Source organism: Macrotis lagotis, chromosome 3 (genome assembly GCF_037893015.1).
Source record: "Macrotis lagotis isolate mMagLag1 chromosome 3, bilby.v1.9.chrom.fasta, whole genome shotgun sequence".
NCBI classification, from domain to species: Eukaryota; Metazoa; Chordata; class Mammalia; order Peramelemorphia; family Peramelidae; genus Macrotis; species Macrotis lagotis.
The window spans coordinates 257,386,012-257,405,037 of NC_133660.1; the positions used below are offsets into that span (position 1 = coordinate 257,386,012).

The following is a 19,026-nucleotide window of genomic DNA, read 5'->3' on the forward strand; positions in this document are numbered from 1 at the left end:
GCTTTCTCCCCAGCCTGTCAGCATCTAGGTCCTCCTCCTCTAGCTCTCCAAAGTTCCATAAGCCAGGTGTGATGTAGGACCTGTCTTTAGATAAGCTTAAGGGACTGAGGCGTGCTACGAAACAGCTGGAGTAATTAGTCATTAGTCCCTTAACTGAAAACTGAATGGAAACAACGAAAAGAGAACTCTAATGAGGACAGCTTTGGTGTCATGATTAGATATTTAGGGTCAAGATCAGATTCTTGAAGTTGAAGTAGAGGTGATGAGCTCCTTCCTGCTCTGCACAATAAGATCACCTGTGGGGGGGGGGAGGGGGTTCTTCCTAAGTCATTTGACAGAAATTGTGTTAACAGAATGTCAACACCTCCAACATTACAGAGCTGTTCATTCGAAACCAAGTAGTAGCAGTAAAGTTCCAGATCCTCCAGCACCAAAAACAACAAAAGTCTCTTCTGTGAAATCCAAAGCTAAGCAGCCAAAGATGAAGGCTGAGCCACCGCCAAAGAAGCGGAAGAAATGGAAGCCAGAGATGGAGTCTTCCCAGTCAGATTCCTCACCTGAAATCCATACGAGTGGCAGTGAGGAAGAAGGTGAGTGGGCAGGTATAATCCAGCTAATGGGTGTCTCAGGAGCCTTTTTCCAGCCACTGAAGCTGCATTTCTTCAAAAAGTGTTTAAAAGGATCTCTTCTAAGAGAGATTCTCCACCAAAATTAAATTTGGTGTAAATTTTAGTAAAATGTATTTTCTTGGGGCGGCTAGGTGGTACAGTGGATTGCGCGCCGGCCCTGGAGTCAGAAGTACCTGAGTTCAAATCTGGCCTCAGACACTGAATAATTACCTAGCTGTGTGGCCTTGGGCAAGTCACTTAACCCCATTTGCCTTGCAAAAACCTAAAAAAATATATCTATTTTCTTTCCCCTCACTGCTACTTAATATAGCATTTTAATTTATTATTAAATATTGGAATAAATTGGCATTTATTAGCATCTCCATTTGACAGTTGAAGAAACTGAGGCAGACATGTTTAAGTGTCTTGCCTGGGTCTTCATGTCTTAGGTCAACTGTGACATCTGGTCTTCCCGACTCAGGCCTAGAGCCGTCAAGCTGCTGCCGGGATTACTAGGAAAACCACAAATGGGTTCAATACTTGGTTTCAGCTAATTTTGACTGATGGTATTACTGCAAGTCTTCATGACAATGTCCTCTTCCCTCCTTCTGTCTGCTCGCCCCAGCCCTGCTAATTATTTCTTCTTTTCCCTTTGCAGTCTTTTACTCCCAAATTTATATCTTATGCCCTTTTTTCCTTAGTCTAAACAAGCATCCACCTAATTATCCTACAAGGTCCCCAAACTCAGCCTTTCAAAATCCAAAAATCTTCCTTTTACTTGCCTCTATCACCCAGTTTTCCTTGTTCCAAAACTCAGTTTTACTTTTGATTCTTCATTTTCCCTCTTCTCTGGGGTTCATTTGGACCTAGCTTCATTTTCCTGACCTGACAGCCTATGGAATCTTGAACAAAGTACTTGATAATTAGAATCACCATCATTTTACATAGCTCCATAAGGTTTGCAAAATACTCTTCAGATATCTCATTTGATCCTCTACCTTCCCTTGCAGGTAGGTGATATCATCCCCATTTTACAGATGAGGAAAGCAAGGCAGACGGATGTGTTAAGTGACTTGCTCTTGGTCACCCCACCCAGAAGTGACTCCCCCATTCCATAAAGGCCTTAGGACCAGCTTTCCCTAACTGCCCTCTCCTCAGTCTTGGCTCCTCGAACATGTGGTGACCAAACCTTCCTAGGCTGATACCTACCACCCCTGCCTTTCTTAGTCTTTTTTTCCCTCTTCTCATCTTCCTTTCATATTCTGTTTTTGCTGCAGTGGGGGATTATCATGTGGGCTCCTGCTTGGCTGTCTTTATCCTCTTGCTTATCTTCTTCCCTGTATCCAGAAGGCCCCCCATCTCTCCAATTCTCAGCCAGCTGAAATGTCACCTCTTCCATAGTATTTTCTGCAACACCTCCCATAAGGTTGATAATGAACTGGTTTCTCTTGAGGAAAGCACTTTCTATCCTATCTTATATATGGATTATTTTACCCTAAGGTCCATGGGAGTAGGGATCATATCTTATCTAAACTTCTTATTTCCTCTACCTAAGCACAGTGTTCTGCATAGAGGAGCTTAATATACATGAGCTTCTTATAGCAGAACCTATGAATAAAATCACTATTAAGAGCAGACACTGAATACAGGATTTTTTTAATGTTTTGGCAGCTATTATTTACAATAGGAAGATTTGGCTTTTCCATTTTCTATTCAAGGAAGGCATATAAGTGAGGTACAAGTTTTTGTCTTTGAAAGAAAAGGTTTCTGTTTTCATCCAGGTAGTACAGTGGATAGAATACTGGGCCTGGATGGAAATCAACTTTGTGAGTTCAATGCAGTCTCAGACATTTCTTAGCTGGGTTACCCTGGGCAAGTCCCTTCACCCTCTTTGCCTTAGTTTCCTCATCTGTAAAATAAGCTGGAAAAGAAAATGGCAAACCACTTCAGGATCTTTTCCAAGAAAACCCCAAATGGGGTCTTGAAAAGTTGGAAAGGACTGAACTGACTTGACAACAAACTTGACTGACCGCTAGGTGTCGCCATAGGGTAACACTAAAATTCCTTCTTCCTTTTGGGAGGGAAGATGCTCATCCTAGCTACTACATCCCTAAGAAATAATAGTAACGTTTTATATTCTACTGTAGACATTTAGAATTGCTTCCCAAAACTAAATAGAGCACAGTTTTCTAGGAAACCTTGTTTGCTCCCTCATTTTTACATGCTTTTGTGCCATTGCCAGAGTTCTGTGTAAAGGGATGGGGGGGAATAAAACCCTCCCACATTGGCATAGGGGGTGAGTGTATCTGTGATCTCCACTGGAGTTAAAGATATAATACCAGGTTGTCCTCCCCTTTAGAGAACTGGAAGGTGGAAGAAGAGACTACATGCATGATGGGCAGTCCCCAGGGTCACCCTGCTGGTCAGGGAAACTCAGTGGAGCCAAAGTTGTGAGAAGTCTTCTGCCACCTTTGTTCTTTTCTTTTATATTGGTGTTGATTTTTCTCAACAGTAACTAGGGTTTTTGAGATGAAAAAGAAAGCGTATTTCCACTTTTAAAATAATGTCTGTTTTTTTTAGAATTTGACCCTCCAGCTCCTTCCGTCCCCCGGTTTTTGAACACCCGGGCTATGAAGGAAACCTTCAGGAGCTACATAGAGCTGCTTGTGAGCATCGCCTTAGACGCAGACACAATGCAGGCCTTGGAGAAGAGCAATGGTATGTAGCGATCGCTGAGACATCAAGCTTATGGGTGGTTCTCTGGTCGGGGCAGAGGGTGTATGACTTGTCTGCAGTACATTCCTTATCTGGGTCATCCTGTCAAACAAATCTGGCCTTTGGGTAGATTGACCACTACTATCACAGTGGGAAGATGTAGTGATACATCTTGAATACTTTTTACTAGTATAGAGGTTACTTTTGCTGCAGACAATGAATAGTTTAGTCCTAGATATTTCAACCCAGAGTTCTCCAATTAGGAGTTATCATACAGAATTTTCAGCTTGTGTTGTCAAATGTATGTACCATAGGTTACAGAAAATCATTTCAAATAATTGAGCATATTTTTGATACTACCAACATATAGGTATAATCATAAAAAAACAAGAAAGAATTCCAGATTAATTGTTATGAAATGTAATTAATATCTAATTATTGATACTTTTCTTCTTCTCCCCCTCCCTCTTACCTTCTGTGGGCTATTTTTTTCCTTCCTCTTTCTTAGGCCCTAGCTAGTGAAATATCTCACATCTAAAATTTGTAGAGATTTATATAATTGACTGTTTTGAATATCTCACAGATCTCAATCATCTAGTCTAGCAGAGGCTTAAGCCTAGGGGCAGCTAGGTGGCGCAGTGGATAAAGCACCAGCCCTGGAGTCAGGAGTACCTGGGTTCAAATTCAGCCTCAGACACTAGCTGTGTGGCCTTGGGCAAGCCACTTAACACCACTTGCCTTGCAAAAACCTAAAGAAAAAAAAGAAGCCTAAGCCAGCAATAAGCCTAGAATTCAGGTTTCAGAAAAACCCCATCAGATACTATTTTCCTAGTACATGAAGTTAGTAGCAGGAAAGTAAGTTCACATTTCTACTTGAACTCTAGCTTCCAAAGTCTTGTATGAACTGACCCTTAGATGACTTCTAAAGTTAATTATTTACTTTTTAAAATTCCTAAGTCTTTGAAGGTCTTTTTGTACTTGTCAAAAAAATGACTGATTTTTCCCCCTACATTGTCTACTTAGAATAATCTAATATAGGTTATACATGGATAACTATGTTAAACATATTTCCATATTAATCATGTTGTAAAAGAAAAATCAGAACAAAAATGAAAAAAAGTGAGAGAAAAACAACAAATTTTAGAAATTGAAAATAGTATGTTTTGGTCTGTATTCAGTCTATAAGTTTCCACTATTTTCTATCATAAGTCCTTTAGAATTCTATTTGATTATTGTTCTGCTAAGAAGAACAAGTCCAGGGGTGGCTAGGTGGTGTAATGGATAAAGCACCAGCCCTGGAGTCAGGAGTACCTGAGTTCAAATCTGGCCTCAGACACTTAATAATTGCTTAGCTGTGTGGCCTTGGGCAAGCCACTTAATCCCAATTTGCCTTACAAAAACCTTTAAAAAAAAAAAAGAATGAGATAATAGAGGAGATGTAAAAGCAAATGAGATGAAAAATCTAGTTGTTGTTGTTGGTTTTTTTGTTTTTTTTTTTTTTAAGGCATACAGCTCTCCTGTTAAGAACAGTCATTGTCAGTCCTTAATTCTAAATATTGGGAGTAGACTCCTTTAATATTGATCCTTGAAGCTTGCATATCCAAAATATTTCAATGTATTACATGTTTTGTAATTAATTATTCAGGTATTTCCTGCTTAATGGTGTATCCTTTAACTATGTTACATTTTGATTCTATTTCAGATGAACTACTTTTGCCACATATGAAGAAAATTGATAGTATGCTGAACGATAGCAGAAGGCGACTGCTTCTGAAGCTTCCTTTGGAACAGTCACTGAAGGTATCTCCTTGGGCCGAGCTGGATTTATGCCTGATGAAAGGGAAGATTTGTAATAGGCATTCTCTGCTTTTTCTACTGAGAAGCCAAGTGTCTACATTCACTGCAGAACTGATGTTCAGTTTTAATTATTCTCCTAAGTGAATGTTTTCAACATCTTTGTGTGTACACGCACACACACACACACACCCCTGTCAAGCACATGCACACCCCAATACACACTTTACACAGGGTGTGTGTGTGTGTGTGTGTGTGTGTGTGTGTGTGTGTGTGTGAGAGAGAGAGAGAGAGAGAAAGCGAGAGAGAGAGAGAGACAGACAGACAGGCAGACCTCATTAATACAGGAAACTCCTGTTGAGAATAGCCCCCCATACCCAATGCCTATCAGTCCCTGCTCCACAGATAGTCATTTTAGAGAGCAACTTGCTTTTCTTGGACCTTCAATTATGCAGAGCTCTCTGCATGTTTTCTCACTGATTCCTCACAGCAGCCCTAGGAAATAGGGGCTGTGACTAAGCTTATTTTAAAAATGAGAACATTGAGGTTCAGAGAGATTGGTCTTCCCAGGATCATGTATCCAGTGAGTATCTGAGGTGGAATTTGAACTTCAGTCTTCCTGAAAGATTTTCAGGGTGTCTGTGCCAGGCTGAATCAGAGATAGAACATGAGGCAAAGAAGTGGGCTTGAGGACCCCTTTCCATTACACATTTCTGCTCCTTTGATAACAAGTATTTGTGCCCTTTAACTGTAATGTTTGGCTATAAGCTATATACTTTTGATGAGATCTTTGAATGGAGGGGAGTTTTACAAATTTTCACACACTTGCTGAAAGGTCACTTGCCTCCATTCTGCAGCCATGCACCCCTATTACCCCTATTGGAGACAGCTCCAATGTGAAGGTAAAGGATGTGGGTGCCAGGGCATTGTTTCTCATCCCTATTTCTGACTTTTAGTACAAACTTATACTTCTCCCTAAGAGCATCTAGGTATCCAAAACCATGAACAGGAAGGTACTGTTGGGGAAGATGCCAGGCCACATGCAAAAATCAGAACATGTTTATTTCATTATTAATTAATTAATGTATCAACATAGTTAATTTAGGCCATAAAAACAAAAATGGAAGTTTTTATTAAGCTAAAATTATCTTGCAATGCAGTGGCATTTTTTTAAAAATTTTATTTATTTTGAGTTTTACAATTTTCCCCCTAATCTTACTTCCCTCCCCCCGCCCCCCCCCCCCCCCAGAAGGCAGTCTGTCAGTCTTTACATTGATTCCATGGTATACGTTGATCCAAATTGAGTGTGATGAGAGAGAAATCATATCCTTTAGGAAGAAACATAAAATATAAGACATAGCAAGATCAGACGACAAGATGTCAGGGATTTTTTTCTAGCCAATATGACCAGAAAGGATAATTGATCGTTGTTGGAAGGGTTATGGGAAATCTGGGACACTTATTACACTGTTGGTGGAGCTGTGAACTCATCCAACCTTTCTGGAGAGAAATTTGGAACTATGCCCAAAGGACAACAAAAATGTGCATACCCTTTGATCCAGCAATACCAGTACCCTGAAGAGATGATGAAAAAGGATAAAAACATCACTTGTACGAAAATAGTCATAGCAGCCCTGTTTGTGGTGGCAAAGAATTGAAAATCAAGTAAACGTCCTTCAGTCAGGGAATGGCTTAGCAGACTGTGGTATATGTGGACCACTATTGTTCTATTAGAAACCAGGAGGGATGGGAGTTCGGGGAAAGCCTGGAGGGATTTGCATGAACTGATGCTGAGTGAGATGAGCAGAACCAGAAAAACACTGTATACCCTAATATCAACATGGGGTGGTGTTCAGCCTTGATAGATTCGCTCCTTTCATCAGTGCAACAATCAGGGACAATTTTGGGCTGTCTGCAGTGGAGAATACCATCTGTATCCAGATAAAGAGCCGTGAAGTTTGAACAAAGTTCAAGGATTATTCCCTTTAATTTAGAAAAAAAGAACAGATATCTTATTGTCTGATCTTGTTATCTCTTATACTTTTTGTTTCTTCCTTAAGGATGTGATTTCTCTCTCATCACACACAATTTGGATCAATGTACAACATGGAAACAAAATAAAGACTGAGAGATTGCTTTCTGTGGGGGGGGGGTAAGATTGAGAGAAAAATTGTAAAACTCAAATAAAATCTTTAATTAAAAAAATAAATAAATAAATTAAAGGTGATAGTCTTTGGTCTTTGTCCAAACTCCACAGTTCTTTCCTTGGATACAGATGGTATTCTCCATTGTAGAGAGCTCCAAATTGTCCCTGATTGTTGAACTCATGGAATGAGCAAGTCCATCAAGGTTGATGGTTACCCCCATGTTGCTATTAGGGTGTACTCAGCATCACTTCATGCAAATCCCTCCAGGCTTCCCTGAAATCCTGTCCCTCCTGGTTTCTAATAGAACAGTAGTGTTCCATGACATACATATGCCAGTTTGCTAAGCCATTCCCCAATTGAAGGACATTTATTAATTTCCAATTCTTTGCCACTACCAACAGGGCTGCTAGGAATATTTTTTGTACAAGTGATGTTTTCACCCTTTTTCATTATTTCTTTTCAGGGTATAGACCCAGTAGTGATATTGCTGGATCAAAGGGTATGCACATTTTTGTTGCCCTTTGGGCATAGCTCCAAATTTCTCTCCAGAAGGGTTGGATGAGTTCACAGCTCCACTAACAGTGTAATAGTGTCCCAGAATTCCTACAACCCTTCCAACAATGATCATTATCCTTTCTGGTCATATTGACCAGTCTGAGAGGTGTGAGGTGGTACCTCAGAGAAGCTTTAATTTGCATTTCTCTAATAAGTAATGATTTAGAGAATTTTTCATATGACTATGGATTGCTTTGATCTCATCTGTAAATTGCCTTTGCATATTTGCCTTTGACCATTTGTCAATTGAGGAATGGCTTTTTTTTTAATTTGATTCAGTTCACTGTATTTTAGAAATGAGTCCTTTGTCAGAAGCATTAGTTGTACAGATTGTTTCCCAGTTTGCACATTTCTTTTGATCTTGGTTACAGTGGTTTTTGTCTGTACAAAAGCTTTTTAATTTAATGTAATTGAAATCATCTAGTTTGTTTTTAGTGATGTTCTCCATCTCTTCCTTAGTCACAAACTGTTTCCCTGTCCATAGATCTGACAGGTAAACTAATCTTTGATCTTCTAGTTTGCTTACAGTATTGTTTTTTTATGTCTAAATCCTGTATCCATTCGGATCTTATCTTGGTATAAAGTGTGAGGTGTTGGTCTAATCTAAGTTTCTTCCATGCTAACTTCCAACTTTCCCAGCAAAGAGAGAGTTTTTATCCCAATAGCTGGACTCTTTGGGTTTATCAAACAGCAGATTACTATAATCATCTCCTGCTTTTACACCTAGTCTATTCCACTGGTCCACCACTCTATTTCTTAGCCAATACCAGACAGTTTTAGTGAATGATGCTTTATAATATAATTTTAGATCAGGTAGGGCTAAACCCCCTTCTTTTGCACTTTTTTTTCATTAAATCCCTGGAAATTCTTGACTTTTTATTTTTCCATATGAATTTACTTACAACTTTTTCTAACTCATTAAAGTAATTTTTTGGAATTTTGATTGGTAGGGCACTAAACAGTTTAGTTTTGGTAGAATTGTCATTTTTATTATATTAGCTCAACCTATCCATGAGCAGTTGATGTTTACCCAGTTATTTAAATCTGATTTAATTTGTGTGGGAAGTGTTTTATAATTGTTTTCAAAAAGTTTCTGAGTCTTCCTTGGCAAATAGACTCCCATACTAATGCTAAGTATTTTATATTATCTGACGTTCCTTTGAATGGGATTTCTCTTTCTAACTCTTCCTGCTGTATCTTGCTAGTCATATATAGAAAAGTTGAGGATTTATGAGAGTGCAATGGCATTTTTCAAAGACACCACCACTCTTACACATTAATCCTTTGGACAAATCTTTTTAGGGTTGATTGACCAGGACTCTTATTACTTGACTAAATGTGTTAAACTTGCACAGTAAGTCTCGAAATTCCTTTATTTTCATATTGATGAAATTCATAGATGAATAGTAGTTCTGGTTGGCTTTTATGAGAGCTCTCTGAAAGGAATTGTGTTTCTTGTGGTTTAAGAACCTATAAAGATAATTAAAAATATTTAAATAGAAAGCTCCCAATTATTAATTGAAATGGATATTTATCTTTTAAGCTAACTTTAAAGACACAGTATCAAAGTTATTGTACTTTTTTGGCAGAATGTTAAATTGCTTTTTAGTTTTTAAAATACAGCTCCAATACCTATTTCATATACTTCTGAAATAAATGCTTATAACATCTTCCCAAAATAGTCTTATTGAATGTTTTTAGATATCAGTGCTGAAACCATTGTTTTCTTTGTCTTAGGAAATTTGTTTCAGATGTCTCTTGATATACTGAAGTTTTCAGAAAGATATCTTGAAAGTTGTCTTTTTGTCTCCATGAAAGCCCAACATTCACTGCATCCCAACTTTGTTTAGAATCAGTGTTTAGTCATTAAACTTCATTTTTGGTTGCAGAATAATTGTGTTCACAAATAATTTAGGAGAAGGAATACATATGAAAAAATGAAAGGCAATATGGTAATTTTTGATAAAAGGACAGACTTTAAAAAAATTAAGAGGGGGCGGCTAGGTGGCGCAGTGGATAAAGCACCGGCCCTGGAGTCAGGAGTACCTGGGTTAAAATCTGGTCTTAGACACTTAATAATTACCTAGCTGTGTGGCCTTGGGCAAGTCACTTAACCCCATTTGCCTTGCAAAATCCTAAATAAATAAATAAATAAAAAATAATAAAAAAATTAAGAGGGACTAGAGAAATTATTGATAACTAATAGTGGGCAAAAAATCCTATTGCCTAGTGAAGATGAAACTTTTGCTTTCCTTATTTCACAAGGGAAAAGTATGGTTCATTTGTGAAAAAATATGCAAATTGTGTGTTCAGTGGCACACTAGATGTCTAGAAATACTAAGTGTCTGACTAAGGAAAGTCATTGAATTCTAGAGTTGTTGTAGTAGTATATAAGAAGTTTATCAGACCAAATTATGAATTGTACATGTATTTTATTGGAATAGTTCATCCCTTTATTCTCATAGTGATAAATGATGGCATGCAATTTTGAGCTTGTTGACATCCTTTGAGTCATACTGTTTGCCTTCAATATTCTTTTTATTTTTAGTCAGAATGAAAGGATGCAGAGTTGTGAATGTCAGAATGTGCATGACCTCTCAACCATGAAAAGGTGTTTCTACCCCTCATCTCTCACATTGATACCCTCTTTGGCGGGTGAGGGGGAGTTGTCCAAGGTCACACAGCTAGGTAGTTATTAATTATTGAGGCTGGATTTGAACTCAAGACTCCAGGATTGCTGTTCTATCCACTGCACCACCAGCTGCCCCAGTACCCTCATTTAAAGTTTCTGCTCATTTTGCCTGTGATGTGTAGGTGGCTTGTGTTTGTAGAAAGCAGGTTTATAAAAGTGAGATAACTTGGGCGTGACTCAGGACCACACTGCCTGGGAAGGTGGTCTTCATTTTGTGTCCCTTGGGATGCCACAGTGGGGAAGGGGGGTGATCAAGATAAGTCCCTTCATTCTCCGGGAGCCCCAGCCCTCCTCAGCACACGGCAGCACTATTATGTATGTCATAATGGCATGGGCCTCCCTCTCTGCGGAGCAGGCCGGTAGATTGTATCAGAGCTATTAGCAGAGAGGTAGTAAGGAAATCTGGAGGCTTGTCTCATTTGATTGGCTGTTGATTGACTCATTTTGGTCTGGTCTGAAAATACTGGTTACTTTGATGAAGAAGTCTGTGGGGTTGAACCAAAGAATGACAGGATTGAATTCAGAAAAATGATTTAGATTTAATTGTATTAAATATGTAAATACAGAGAAAAAATCATCTTAAGGTCAGAGAATTTAGAACTAGAAGGGAATTGGGAATTGAGATGCTAACCATGATCTCACAGGAAAAAAGCAGCAATGCAAGAAATGAAACCAGGGTTTTCCTACTCTCTTTCTGAGGCTCTTCTCATGAGACTGCACTGCCTGGTACATATAAGGGAGACCTCAGACACTTGCTGGGTGTTGATTATGCTTTTTCTTCTAGAAGAATAAATGACTTGAACAAGGAATTCCTTTTCATAATTACCAGATGGATTTTTCATCTCAGATATCAGACATAAAAGCCTACACTGGATTTAACATTCTGCATATACCTGAAGCAACCTACTTTCTTTTCTTTCCAGTAGCGTTGGTCCTCTGTCCCACCTCTCTCTCCCTCCCCCCATTTAAAAACTATATTCTAATGCCAAATTTCAATTTCTCATCCATTTTTAATTGATTTTTTAAAAGTGCATATTGTCTTCCTGCAAGCATTATTTATTTTGTTTTTTTCCCTTTAAAGAATGCTTTGGAAAATTTTCCTGAATTAACAGTAGTTACTCGGGACTCTAAAGCAAAAAGTGGAGGATCTATTTCTAAAATAAAAATGAATGGAAAATCTTATAACAAGAAAACACTTAGGACTTCCAAATCAACCACTAAATCAACACAGGTAAGTGTCATGTGATAGTGAGCCGTTTTCTCTTCGATTTCTATCTCAACTGCTCTCCTCTACTGCTTTTCAGTCTACCCTAAAGGCCTCTTTCCTCCAAGATTCTTATCTCTGAAGTTCCCCTTCCTCATTCTTCCTTTGTCCTTTTAGTCTCTCTAAGTCTACTCATCATCTTCCATGTATCCTTTTTTTCCCAATTTGACCAACTTCTGCTAGATTGACTTCTTTTTAATAAGCTTTTATTTTTTTCTCCTCCCAATGAAGAAAACCTTATATAACAAATCTACTAAAAATTCCTGCATTGGCCATGTCCAAAAAAATGTACGATTCCTGCTGCTTTTTTTTTTAGTCTATCACCTCTGGCAGGAGGTGATAGGTTTTAACGTTAGGCTTTTGGAAGTTCTTAAAGTCTTTCAAAGTTGTTTTTCTTTATATAATGCTATTGTCATTTTAGAAGTTGTTTTCCTAGTTGGGAAGTGGTCTTAGTTTCCCTTGAAACTGTTCATTTCATCATTTTTTAATAGTACAATAATTTTCCAGTATATTTATGTAACGTGGTTTAGCCATTCCCCAAGATAAATGTATGTTTGTCTCCATTTTTTAAGCCACTCTCTTTTTTTTAGCGGGTTTTTTTTTTTTTTTTTTGCAAGGCAAATGGGGTTAAGTGGCTTGCCCAAGGCCACACAGCTTTGAACCCAGGTACTCCTGACTCCAGGGCGGTGCTTTATCCACTGTGCCACTTAGCCGCCCCTTTAAGCCACTCTTAAGGGCTGCTTGGGCTGTTGGTATCTGATTTCTACTTTTCCCCCTCAGTGTTTGTCAAGCAAGTCCTTTCTTCCATAATTAGGATTTGGGTTTTATCATACACTAGGATTCTGCATTCATTGGGTTCTTTAAATTAAATTCACTTTCCTTCCTTCTCAGACTTAATCAATAAGCCAGCCCCTTCAGGTCCTTGGCAGTGTCTTTGTCCCTGAGTTCTTAGACCTGGATCTTTTTCACCATCTACTTTCTTAGCACCTCCTCACAAGCTCTAGATATGAATAAGGAAGTCATGAACATCTGCTTGTTCTCCATGGGCAGTTTCCAACCTTCTCCCTCCCTCAGTTCTAATTTCACACATCCCTTTCTTTCCCTGTTTGATAAATAGTCCCACTTGGCCAAGAAAATGGAGTCTCCCTGTTGTGAGTTCTCTTCCCATCCTGAACTCCCTCTTTTACTCCTCAAAAAATTGAAGTGATCTCCTTTCTTGGCAAAGCAAAATATGGAGCTTTTGTATCCCATCTTGAGCTCACTGACAGGAGCCTCTTCCTTTGGTAGCTATCAAAGGAAGGATTGGTATTCATTCTCAATTTGAACTAGCAAACAATGCACTTAATTTGCCTTCTGCCAGATTTCCTTCAGATAACTTGGTTCCAGAATTGAAATTGAGTCAGTATTTTTGTAAAAGTATTCTTGTGTCAAGTATTTATCTATAAGCTCATTGCTTAGTGTCAGATCCTATTTTAATTGACCTAAACTAGAATAGTCTGAATTTTCTCAATTCACCACTAATTTGAGTTACAAATATTTGAAGAATAAGTTTTGGAGATATTGTAATATTCAATGAATATAATAATATTTTTATAGGAGTTTGCTGTAGATCCAGAAAAAATACAGTTGTATTCTTTATATCATTCTCTTCATCATTACAAATACCATATTTATCTGAGATGTAAAGAGGAGGTAAGTGCCTTTTATTTCTTTTGTTATTCATTTATAAATTATGCTTTTAAAAAACTATTTTAAGACTACAGCTAATAGTGGTTTCTTTTAGTATAAATATAGCAGAAAAAGCCAAAGAATATTTGCCTTCAAATTGTCTTTGGGTAATGGATATTTAAAATTCTACCTTTTGTTGGGTTGTTGTTTTTTTTTTTTTTTGCTCAGACTCAAAGCTCACCAATCTAATTGCTTTACACAATAAGGCATCCTGATTGGTGCCTTTTCCAAGTTACTAGTAGGTGCTAGTAATTTCAATATAAATTAATGCTTCACTTTTTTCTACTCAAAGGTGAGCATTTAAGTTGCCCATAGCAACTGTTCAACAATAGTCTTCCCTTTTTAGTACTTAAACTAGCCCTAGCTCAGGACTGTTAAAATGAATATCATTTGAAATGTATGAATCAATTTTTTTCAGTAGTTCGATTGAGAGTACATCAAACTTGCTCAGAAATCACATATAAACTATGTTGTTGGTATCTGATTTCTACTTCCCCCCCTCAGTGTTTGTCAAGCAAATATAAATACTAATACAAATAAATACAAATGCAAATAATGCCTGAAACATAATACTGAGTGATCCTAGAATAGCTTTAATTAATTTGATCAGATCCAACTGTGTTTATCAAGTAGTGAAGTATGGTGAAAGCACAGCAATAATTTGGGGAAGAAATGATCCTAGGGGAATTTTTAATACTAAGAAGAGATTTGAAATTTGTATCTGACTTGGCCATTGTGACTTAACACATTTAGGAGGATATGAGGAACTTTTGAGAGGTCCTTATAAAAACATTCATATTTTTCATCTGAAGACTTAATAAGACTTATTCTCCCTGTATTGTGATAAAGTGTTACTTCTACAATTATTATTGTCCTTGACTGAGAATGTGCCAGCCACTGATTATGGAAAGAACCTATCATTGCACATTTTCTATTGTCAGAGATGATTTGCATTTGAGAAAGCTTGTAAGACTCAAAAACCCCAGAAAGAGTACAGATAGGCAGATTGCCCCTTTTATGAGACCAAACATAAATAGATTTGCCTTTCTTCCAGTTTCTTCTATTATGTTCTTGCTCAGTCATAATAGATTTGTCTTTCTTCCAATCTTGCCCAAAAGAATCATTGCTCAGTGTCAGATTCTTTTTTTAATTGAGCTGGAGTTTTTTGTTTTGTTTTGTTTTTTAGTTTTTAAAAGGCAATGGGGTTAAGTGGCTTGCCCAAGGCTACACAGCTAGGGAATTATCAAGTGTCCCAGGCTGGATTTGAACTCAGGTACTCCTGACTCCAGGGCCGGAGCTCTAGCCACCCTGTCTAGAATAGTTTTAAATTTTCTCAATCTAGCACTAGTTTGGGCTACAAGCATTTGGTTTCAAATATTTGAAGAATAAATTTAGGAGACATTGAAGTATTCAAAGAACACTAATGTGACCATTTTTCTCCTTCAGATTTCATCTGTGCAAAAAAAAAATGAAGATTTAGGACAGGAAGAAATTGTACAGCTTTGTATGAAAAATGTAAATTGGGTGGAGGACCTTTTTGAAAAGTTTGGAGAACTTTTGAATTTTGTCCAACAAAACTGTTCATAACATTTTCCAAAATGCCATTTTTCTACATGCGGAAGGAAAAATAATTCAAAGAGAATTTCTATTTCTTCAGACAATGCATACCTTCTTCAATTAAGGAACTTGTACCTTCGTTCCTACTGAGGAAATTCCTCCTTTGTAAACGGACCTATAACACATTTTTATCCTGATAAATGATTTTTCTATTTTGTACACTATTGGGTAACAGTTATTTTCAGAAATGTTTTTTGAACAACAATAAAGCATGCACTAAATATAATTCTTTATTGCTACAGAGAACACTTAAATACTTTTAGTTTTTCTTGCCTCTGGCCAAACAACAGCTAGGGGTGAAAATAAGCATATATTTGCATTTACATCTGGCCACCAAAATGAGAGTATTGTACATTTTGTAAACAGCTAGTGTGTTGTGTCATTCTTTAAGAGAATATAACCGTCATCAAATTCAGAAACCACATTCTGCTGTATGGACTCCTTTTACTCTGAACATGTTCAGGAAACTGGATGTGGAATTGGTGCAATCCTTTGACTGCTTTTTGTGTCAAATTATATTATAATGAAAAACAATGAACTATACTATTTTCCCTGTTTTGAAGAAAAGTATTTTCCTTTATACTCTTGTTTTTCTTTGGAAAAAATTCAATTGTACATTTTATCTCACTAATAGTTGTATTTTTCACAGAGAAAATATTGTGGTTATAATTGTTTCATATATCTTTGTAATACACTTTGCATTGTTTCCAGTAAACCTTATTCATTTATATGTTGACTTCCTATTGTAAACTCTTTCTATCTTGAAGTAACTGATTTGTTTATCCAGACTTGCTTCAGTGTTAACCAGAACATACATTCAGTACTAGACTAGTTTTGCATCATAAATGTAGTTGTGTTAGACACTGCAGTTATTTTTCTGGCATAGGAAAATAAATTTCTTATTAAACTAGCACTTGATTAACTGATTTATTAAAATGAAAGCTTAACTATGGCTTATTTTCTGGTTAACAAATTTGTCATTGACTTGATTATGATATGCAGTGTTGAACACAGCTTACATCATTCTTAGAACTGGAAGTGGTGGAGTTCTCCTTTTGGTGCCTTTTCAACCTTTATACATGCTTTTGTAGCTTTCTTTAGTTTTAATAGCTGTGACATTTCAAATAGTTCTGCTCAGACAGTGAATGTATTAGGTTCATGATGTTGTTTTTATTTTTGTTTGCCAACAGGATGCCTTATTTGTTTGGAAGAGATTTACTAGTGTCACTCAGATATCTCCTTTTTTAAGATTTTAAGAAATGGTCAACTACCATACTTTTGTTTATTTTACCACCATTTAGTGCCTTAACTCCTGCCAAGAAAGCAGTCTTACTGCTCAGTGCCCAAAAAAAAAAAGACATGGTTGTGTAGCTATTGCTAATTTCTTGGTTTTGAATTAACAAACTGACATATTATACTTAAAACCTTCATAAATGTGGCTGCAAGTTGAAGATGACAAGCAGTTTGATTTGTGTCAAAGCGCCTTGTAGCATGGGGGGGGGGGGAGAATTCAGTATTTGATCTTGATTACTTAACATGTTATTTAAAGCAATAATGCTTAAATGCTTATACACAATTGGATACAAGACAAAAACAATATGTTTCATGACAAGAGAAATGTTCTATTTCTGGATGTTTCCTTTTAAAAAAATGCTTAGGGTAGCTTCTTTACCATGAAAATGGTGCACTATATAACTGCTTATTGGACTCATATTTGAGAGTAAAGAATGTCAAAGGCAGGAGCATTGTGAAACTAATTTCTGCTAAGTGGAGAGGAACATATGTATGTAGGAAGCAGCCATACTTCTCTCTGGTAGTATTGACTCTGCACAGAACTCATTTACAAAGTTCAAAGTAGAAAATTATATTGAGATTCTTAAAAAGTAAAACTGTTGTTAATATGCCATTTTTTCTAAACATAAGCCTTCACATCATTCACCCCAAATCAGTCTCTTGTAGCATTTCTAGTCAAACTTTTATTTCTGCATTTTAGGTAATGCTTGACTCAAAGTTGTCCAAATTATTTCATGACGTATCCTTGAGAAGTGAGACTTTTTCTTAGTTGCTTCCTATAAAGACATCCATTTCACTTTCAGCTGTATGCTTGCAACTTAAGTCACTTCAGTCCAACAGGTGTACATTTCCCACCAAATGTAGAAAAACAAGGTTAGAGGGTGGTTCACTATTACTGCAGTATGCTTGCCTATGGAGGGGACCCAAGAATACTAGTTGAGACAATAGCTCAGTCCTCAAATGAGCTGAACAATATAGGCAGCAACAACAACATTTCTCCTCTCAGATCTTAGGGAAAAGAACCAAAAGTCATGTTAATAAATGAACTTTTCCTTACTAACTGAATACAAATGTTGTTGAATACCAGTTCCGAACTTTTCTGAAAAGATACTAATTCCAAGGCTTATGATGGCAGCTTGAGTTAAATAAGACGGAATCTGCTTGTTGCCACCACCACATTTTCAAGATGAGATTTTCCTGTCTACACATATGTGGAAGGAAAAAAGATTGCACAAACCATCGTTTCTGTGGTTTTGTTTTTGTTTTTAATTTCTAATATCTGATTGGAGAAGAGGTACTGTTCCCAAACATACATACCTTCTCCCCCAGCCTAGCCCAATCTCCTTTTCCTTGATCGTGCAGTAAAGTCATAAATTCTTAATGGTTTGCTAGTCATCATGGTATGGTGACAATAACAACCGTTCGTTATTTTGTTTTCATTGCAAGATCGAATAGGGAAGTCCTGGGAAAAAGAAGTCTTAAATATTTTTCATAAATTTGCAAATCTTCCTTTAAACTACAAAATAAAAAAAGTGATAATGGATGAATTTTCTAATATTCTAAGCTTTTCTCAGCATGAAAAGTATTTTATTGTTCAAAGAAAATACTGAGTTCTCAAAGCATGCAAAAAAAAGTTTTTCCCTGAAAAAAGCTGCTTCATTTTGAGTTGTGACTTTGAAGACAAAACCCCATAAAAGTCAGTGGAGAGCAGCAGGATTTCAAGTGGTCAGTAATATCTTTGAAAACTGCTTCAGGTGTTTAAATTCTAGAATGTTTATTGTATCTATGTATTTTAAAAGCTTATTTCCACCTCTAGTAGCAGAAAAGGTTGGCGGAAAGGCAGTTTGTTGAAGAGAATGTAAAAATCCCAGGACAATTGCTTCCATCTGTGTCAGTGGCACAAAAACAGCACACCTAGCTGTGCATTATTGCACAATGTACACCTTGTTGCATCAATGTTAAATGCATGCTTTTGCATATCACCTTTTTATTTATATGACAATAACTGAAATTATGGATACTAAGGAACCTTATGCATTTTTAGTCCAGAGTTTCAAGTGGTCCATGATAATATGTATGGAAATGTGAAGGGACAATTTTGTATAATACACATTTGATGTTACTAATTCATTAAAATGAAAGCAATTTTTAAACAATAAAACTGAACATTTTCTGGATATTTGTTTTTTCTTCTAAGTGAATTAAAGTATTCTCTTACAAGCAGCCTTCTTTTAGATTGCATTTGAAAAGTGAGACATAATTTAAGACTTTCTTTTAGATTGCATTTGAAAAGTGAGACATAATTTAAGACTTTTAAGTAACTTGTCTTGATTTCAGTTTTGTTGATAGCAAAGTTACAATTTTATCTTAGAAAAATTCAGAACATTGAACTGTTGCTTTAATTTAAAATGCCCATCAAGATCCTTAGTCATCTTCTTATCCCATGCATAGTGAAAATCTGCTAAGCCTTCCATTTTTCCCCCACTGAAAGTGCATAAAACAATGTCTATTTCACCATTTAAGAAAATTAGCACTAAATCCATTTAATGAGGTTTGGTTTTTATGATTTGTTGCTTTTCAAAGTAACAAGACAGGGAAGCTAGGTGGCACAAT

General features: G+C 36.8%; 1 protein-coding gene across 1 annotated transcript in view; it reads left to right on the forward strand.

The window, feature by feature from the left end:
- Nucleotides 1-18,607, forward strand: part of QSER1 (glutamine and serine rich 1) — a 101,948-nt gene extending 83,341 nt beyond the window's left edge. Inside the window, exons 8-13 of the mRNA XM_074230435.1 lie at nt 379-590; nt 3,189-3,326; nt 5,026-5,123; nt 11,593-11,742; nt 13,372-13,467; nt 14,950-18,607. Of these exons, the coding sequence (XP_074086536.1) occupies nt 379-590; nt 3,189-3,326; nt 5,026-5,123; nt 11,593-11,742; nt 13,372-13,467; nt 14,950-15,090 (835 nt within the window). The 3' untranslated portion in view covers nt 15,091-18,607. The remainder of the gene's footprint in view (nt 1-378; nt 591-3,188; nt 3,327-5,025; nt 5,124-11,592; nt 11,743-13,371; nt 13,468-14,949) is intronic.
- The last annotated feature ends 419 nt before the right edge of the window (nt 18,608-19,026 follow it).